General features: G+C 28.6%; 1 protein-coding gene across 1 annotated transcript in view; it reads left to right on the top strand.

Moving 5' to 3' along the window:
• Positions 1-203: 203 nt before the first annotated feature.
• The window catches only part of LOC108690006 (adrenodoxin-like protein, mitochondrial), a 33216-nt gene continuing 25542 nt past the window's right edge, over positions 204-7877 (top strand). The window contains exon 1 of the mRNA XM_018197040.1: positions 204-432. Within this exon, the coding sequence (XP_018052529.1) occupies positions 327-432 (106 nt within the window). The 5' untranslated portion in view covers positions 204-326. The remainder of the gene's footprint in view (positions 433-7877) is intronic.

The raw sequence follows: 7877 nt of genomic DNA, 5'->3' as shown, positions 1-7877 counted from the left end.
AGCGACAAGCGACACCATGAATACATATTTTAATGTTCTGTGTTCTAATTGAAAAGCAGCCAATAGCAGTAGCATACTGGAATAGCCAATCAAATTTGGGTCCAAACTCCTATTGCGCATTCGCGGAAACATTTCTCCCTGTATTTTTACATCATATTCCGCTCTATTTAATCCTCTTTATTCTCAGTCTTGTTTCTCTGTTGCGGTGCAGTATAACCAATATTTTTGCTTGTGTATTTTGCTCTTCCCGGTTTGTTTTTGAATATCGCCGTTGATTTGGTTTTAAAGTGTTTCAATATCTTGTATGAAATAGCGTATTAAAAATAATGTTTGTTCTACGGCAACTATATCTATTCTATACGAAGCAAAGAATGTGTACTCCAATAAGCCATTTGATTAAGCTATCTAATCACAAAATTCATACATCTAAAGGTTGGTCATATCCTACTGTTAAAAAATTATTAATTGCTACTTAGACTGTGGTCACAAATAAATACATACACTACAAATGCTTTGAAGCATTTGATGGACCAGTTAGGAGAAAGAATTTTACGAACTGACCAATTAAAAAACACTTCAAAGCGTTTGTAGCATCGCGTTGACGTATCCTTAGAAGTCAAATCTGTTGGAAAAAGTAATAATTATACAGTTCAGTCTCCGGAGCTCAAAAATTGGGGATAATTGAAGAAGGCAGCTTTCTCACCGATTTCAGATCGAAATTGATCGTTGATTTCAGTGAAATGATTAGGCTTATTCGACGCGTTTTTGTACGAAGTGAACGAATCTGGCAGAAAAAAGTATCGCTCAATCTCGCGAATCGAGATATTAAGCGTTAAAGTCGATTATTGAAGTTAAGAAATCTGTCATGCAGTGTAATGGGAGCATGTATTGTCGTTACCTTTAAAAAAAAAATGGTAATTATTTAGAATAATCTCTTCCTCCCACCCACCTTAAATCTTAATAAAAATATACTTATTCGACGTGTTTTCAAAACGAAAAACTTTGGCAAAAACACGACGGTCGGCTTCGTAAATCGAGTTATTAAGCATTAAAGTTGGAGATTTTAGAGATTAAGATATCTGTCATCCCAACTCAACATAACACTATACGTTTTGTGTTAATTACACAAATTCACTGCTTTAAAAATACAAATTCTCTGCTTTAAAATAAATTCACTGCTTTAAAAATACAAATTCACTGCTTTAAAAACACAAATTCACTACTTTAAAAACGCAAATTCACTACTTTACAAATTCATTGTGCTTTACAAACACAAATTCACTGCTTTATAAAAAAAAATTCATTGCTTTAAGCACACAAATTCTTTGCATTAAGTGAATTTGTGTTTTTAAAGCAATGATTTGTGTAATTAATGCAGAACATATACATAGTGCTGTATTGTATCGGGATAATAGATATCTTAATCTCTAAAGTCTCCAAATTTAACGCTTAATAACTTGATTCACGAGACTGATTGCCGTGTTTTTTGTCAGATTCTTTCGTGATTTTTTGAGTGAAAACATATCGAATAAGTTTATTTTTATTAAGATTTAAAGAGTGGGAGTTATTCTAAATAATTACCAAAAAAATCATTGCTTTACAATCTCAAATTCTAGTACTTTAAAAACACTAAAATTCACTGCTTTAAGATAGTTCTTTAGTAAATCGATTTATTATAGAAATGTCTAATTTTTTTATATAATGAAGTTGAAATACCGAAATTGGCATATGCAAAATTCTATAGTAGGTTAATGAAATAATAAAAGAGAAAAAATGAAAATGTAACCTTTTACTTAGTGATAGATAAGGCTCGCAGATACTTCTTTAACTAACTGTACGAATCTTACCATAGATTTTTCTCAAAAATGAGATAATAAAAAAACGAGTTTTAAAAATTACGATTTTTAATGGTGATAAAAAAATAATAGGGCAACGGCCATTCTGGAAAGATATTTATGTATATATAAATTTGCATATAAATTTAACCTTAAAAAGCAGACAATAAAGCGATATTTATAGTCCATTCTTATTTCAAGACTGTCTTAAGTAATGTCTTAAGACGCTAATACGGCTCTCTGATTGGTTCGTAACTTCTTAAGACTGTACTTAAGACGATCTTAAATATAAGATTCGACTATGAATACCGGTTATAATCTCATCTTGTTTTCGTTCAATGAAGATATAGCTTTTGATTTATTATTGTATGTTCTACTATTTCATTAAAATACACATACTTTAATATTTTATTCAAATTATACAGATATTTGTAATTTTGGATGGGTCCTGGTGAGGCATCTCAAATTTTCGGCACTAAAGAACCACATTAAAAACCAAAATTCTCTGCTTTAAAAACTGCTTCAAACACTGCTAATGCAAAGAATTTGTATGTTTAAAGCAGTGAATTTGTGTTTTTAAGGTAGTGAATTTGTGTTTGTAAACCAATATTAAAATTTTAGGAGAGGTGAGAAGGAAGAATCATTCTAAGTAATTATTCTAATTTTTTTATCACTAACTATTATCACTAACAAGGTATTATCTATAAAGATGATCGGCACTTATGGAAGTTAGCGTAACTGTTAAAATTTAAGTGATTAAAAGTAAGAAGAAGAAAAGTAAGAAAAATAAAAACTAATAATATGGTATTAATTTCATGATTTATTAGTTTTGTAGACATGTATAGGAGAGACCGGGGCACCATAAGTCACAAAAATTCAAACTCTTAAAAGTATCTAAATATAAAAATTTTTGTGTCTTTTTTTTTAATAATTAAAGCACAATGCATTTTAAAATTTAATAAATATATTTAATAAATATTTATTAGTTTTAAGAAAAAAATACAAATATATTTTTTTAAAAATGACCCATGGTGTCTCATCCCCGAGATACTATAAGTCACACACAAAATAATAGGATGAAGTAATGGTGACAAAAATTGAAAAGTATTTTCAATTACTTACATATTCTTAGCATAGTCACTAATATGTCACTAATAAAATATAATTACAATTAATTAAATAACACAATAGAAAATTATAAGAAAATAAATGAGAAATAATCATTGATATAATATAATCATTGATATAAGATAAAAAATTTATTACGAGAAAATAAAATTAATTGCTTAGAAGGATAAATTGCCCTTTGAATACATATAGTACTTTCTGTATTGTCCTGTTTCATCTTATATTTAATGTATAGCCCGATATCTCAATTTTACATTTAATTAAACATTTAATAAAAAATAAATGTTAGATTATTACTGTAAAGTAGTAAAGTAGTAAAATGAGAAAAGATGCGCAAAAAACTTGCACTTTCTTCATACATGAATGTTCTACTGCAAAAACAATATTAAAACATTTTTATGCGGTTAAAGAGTTACTATTGCATCACGAAAACCATTAACGATCGATGTTTCTCGATGCAATGGAATTTAATCACTGCCACTCAGATAAAAAGTATGGGCATAATACGAAGTAACAGTCGTACCAGTAGTATTAATTTAAATTTTAGATTATGTTAAACAATCGATGACCCATGATTTCCCTTATATATAAGAGATGAATCAAATATAAATCGGATTTAGTTTTGTACATGCTGTGAGGTGAACAAAGAGAGGCTTCTAAGCGTTAGTTAGGGTCCATACTACCATTCCTTTAGTCAGTATCACTATGTCAGAACAAGAGATACTCTCGTCCATTGCGCAATAGGTTATTATCAAATCTAAAATTATATTAAAGATTGTTATCAAATAAAAATAAACCTAAGTAAAGAGCATATAAGAGTCAAAAATAAATAAAAATTGAATATAAAAACATATATATATAATACAGATTCTCGATATCATTTCTCTAAAAATCTTGATGATATAACATATAAAATAGAACAACAAACTATCTCGATGATTTAATCAAACAATAATTATATGTTTCGGCTTCTTGATCGAGCCATCTTCAAATTTATAATAGCAACCCGCAGACGAGTGAAATGATAATACCAAGTAAAGATAAATTAACGATCTCCGATGGATTGTATAATACGTTGACAAATAGAAATTGTTCCCAAATAGCTGATCGACTGAATGTTAAAATTTCAATGAATCTGTGAATATGAGAAAATTAAGAACAATTCAAACTAATTTATACAAACGTCAATCAAAATAAAATTCACCAAAGAAGTAACAAAATATGATAATGTTAAAACATATGTCCAGTGATGATTAACAACATTCTTTTATGTAAAAAGAATCAATCGCATAATTTAACAAACAAGATGGTCAGACTAATACATGTGAACGTTACAAAAGATAAGCGACGATTAAACAAAGACTAGCAGAATTTACGCAGTACCAGTGATGCAAAGTCATACAGTATTTATTATTGGTAAATATGATTTATGAAGATCTATAGTATCTGTCTGTAGATTTAAACTATTTTTCTGTTTTTTAATATTAATCATTTCAAAAATTTCATTTTAACGTTTACAATCATTTAAACGTTTACTTTTTTACTATAGCACGGTTCTTCATCTATAATTAAAATGTTATCCCAATCAAATTCATGTTTGAATTATAATCTATGTTCGGTTATTACCGAAAAATTGAAAGTTTTCCAGTTTATATAGTTACGGTGTTCTGTAATTCTCGTCTTAAGTTGTCTTCCTGTTTGACCAATATAAGGCGCATAACAATCTTTACAATTGATTTTGTATACTACATTATTTTTTAAATAATGTGGGCACAGATCTTTTTGAGCTTTAATAGTTATTATCAAGAATTATTATCAAATTTCTTACGATAGAGGATGTAAAACTGTTCAAAATTTTGAGAAAGTTTAAGGCACAATTCGGGAACAACATCTTAAGAAGACTCAAGTATACGCGTGGCACTAACAATTTTTAGAAAGACGAGAAGTAGTTGAAAATAAAGCTCATCGATGTCAGTTTCAGCTCAGGAAAAGTTTCTGCAACTGTATTTTTTTATTTCAAAGGAATTTTGTACATTGAGTTTCTCCATGAACATTGTATTGTGAACGCCGCATACTACTGCCAACTTTTGAACGAAACAAAACTCGCATATCTTCGGAAAAGATGCGAATTTCCAATACGAGATTTATCCTGCTACACAACAATGCCCGGCTCTATATAATTGTCCAAACTTGACAAAAAATTGAGAATTTTTTCTGGACTACACTGGAATATTCTCCGGATTCGCCCTGTGATTATCGTTTTATTAAAAGAAGCACTTGGAGGATTTAATGATAATATTGCTGTCGAAGTATTCTTGCGTAATTGACTGGTGTCACAACCTTTATTTTACGATAGCGAAATAAAAATACTATCTAATCCTATTGAGAAAAATTGTTTCTAAGGACCGGTTATTCCATCTTTTGAAAAATTTTACCTGTTAGATAAATCTGGAAATCCGCGCATGTAATTGGGTAATCTTGCTATTTATCCAACAGGTAAAGGTTTACTAAAAGGTGGAACAATTGGATTTAAGGGGATTATGTAGAGAAATAATTTTGTACGTATTTTTATAGTGCTTCAATAAATTTAAAAAAGAATAAATTCAGTTTATATTTAATTCACCCTCATATGTTTAAAACTTAATACTCGATTTATATAATAAAAAATCACGGATTTAGTATTAAATTATCGAAGTATGTTAATAATCGTAAATTTTTATTAATTGTAACAATTTCTTTTTTCCTCTGTAATGTCATCATTCTTCAATTATCCCATTAATACTCACGTTTGTCGACTGTTTTTAATAGTATATCTCGTCGATCCTATTGCACTTAATTTGATTATTTAGTTCAAATGTCGTGCTCTTTTTTACAAGAAAAGTACTTAAAATACATAATAGAGTATGAAAATGTAATCGCAGCGGATGCTTGCATCACAATACTTTATGGTTGATAGATTTCCTAATTCAATAGTCGTCAACTTTTAATGCTTAATATCTCGGTTCGCGGGGCAGAGCGACACATTAGACCTGTTTTTTACTGAACTTTTGCACCACTTCATCTTCCTTTTCTCTTCAAGAAAAAAGAAGAGGAAGAAAGACGAATTGTGCAAAAGTTCAGTCAAAAAGAAGGTCTTTTTTTTGCAAATCTGTAAAAGAGGAAAAAAGTAATTGTTACAAGAATTACGATTTAGTCAGTAATACAGACGGCTTTAGGATCCCCTTAAGGGAGATTGTGTATCTTGAAATGAGATGAAAATTACAAAAGTGAGCAAATTCCCTAGTAAGGTTGTATTCGGAAACATCCTGTGTGTCCCCGTGTATCATTTTATTCCTATTGTTCACCCAATGTTAAACAAGGATAAGATGATACACGGGGAGGGAGGCATTCGGGTGATATTTTCGAACGCAGTTTTATTGAACAATTATGAATAATAAGAATTTTATTTTTAGACCATACATGGGAGAATACAATATAAACTAGAAATTAATTATACCGGTTGAAGCTGGATCTTTAATACTTAAGTAATTCAATGTGTTGAGTAATTCAATGAATTAGTAGAGAAGACCCGGGCTATAATTAACACTTTGAAAAAGCAACTGTAATTTCGAATTCAGATATTATTTGGATATATTATTGCTTTTTGTAAGTGGTAATATGATTAATTATTGAATAGTTAAATAAGGATTTTTTTTTAAATAATGAGTTTTCGGCAAGACACTATTTTTGGAAAGAGTGTCATGTTAATTTTTGCCCCGTATTTGAGGCAAGACTAAACAATCCAGGGATAATTATTAACATATGAGATGTACATTAATATTACTAGATATTACTAGATATTTTATATTTAATATTATTAGATATTTTTATTTTATAGGATTTTTTATTTGAGGTTAATTAAATGATGTGATTATATACAAAACAATTATTTGCTTATAACAAAAAAGATTATGGTACATTGATTATTCATTAAATATAGCTAGTAACATTATATTACGTATTATGTAATATCATATTATGTATTATTTAGAAACATAATCACAACATATAGTTCTTATTATATTAATCAGACTTTGATTTAATAAACTGATTTATTAACAAAAATATCGCATAAACCTCTTTAAAAAGCAAAAAACATTGGTATTTAACATGTAACATTATATTATTATTATTTGAATGAAGAAAAATCATAGCATAGTATTTTTATTATATTAATCGATTTTCGATTTAATAAACTTATTAAACAATCACGACTATTCATCATCAGAATGATAAATACAAATAAAGTATGATAAATACAAATCAGGTAGTGTTATCTTTTACGCATTTCATATGAGCCTATTGTTTACACAATACATTACACCCACTCCTCGCCAGGAATTATCCATTATCTTCATAGACCTCACCATACATAATGCAAACCGTTCTTCTTGATCATTTTCATTAAAAACTTTTCTTTTTACATTCTAAAACTAATCACGAGGTATTAATTAACAGTGTTGTAACTTGCTCTAAAATCTATTAATATTTACCCCATCCTAATATTTAATAAAATTAATTAAATTCATAAAAAATCAGTAATAGGATTCAAAATAAGATAGAGAATTAAAAATTAATTAATATCAGAGTCATATGAAACAAATTGAACGAAAAAATGACAATTTAAACAGTAATCAAAATTTAAACAATAATCAAAATTTAAGTATACGGAAATTTTAGGTTATCTGATTAAAATTCAGTACCACTTCCTGGCACGATGTCCAGGATAATGCGTGTCTTTGGCTGCAGAGTGTTATATAAAACAAAGAAAGTACTGGAACGGATAGCATTTTCAAATTGAACGTTAATATTTATCTCTGTTATAGGTCTCTCTCTCTCTCTCTCTCTCTCTCTCTCTCTCTCTCTCTCTCTCTC

The sequence above is a fragment of the Atta colombica genome, unplaced genomic scaffold (genome assembly GCF_001594045.1).
Source record: "Atta colombica isolate Treedump-2 unplaced genomic scaffold, Acol1.0 scaffold29, whole genome shotgun sequence".
Classification (NCBI taxonomy): Eukaryota; Metazoa; Arthropoda; class Insecta; order Hymenoptera; family Formicidae; genus Atta; species Atta colombica.
Note: the sequence above shows the minus strand (reverse complement) of the source record. Positions and strands in the feature narration are given on the sequence as shown.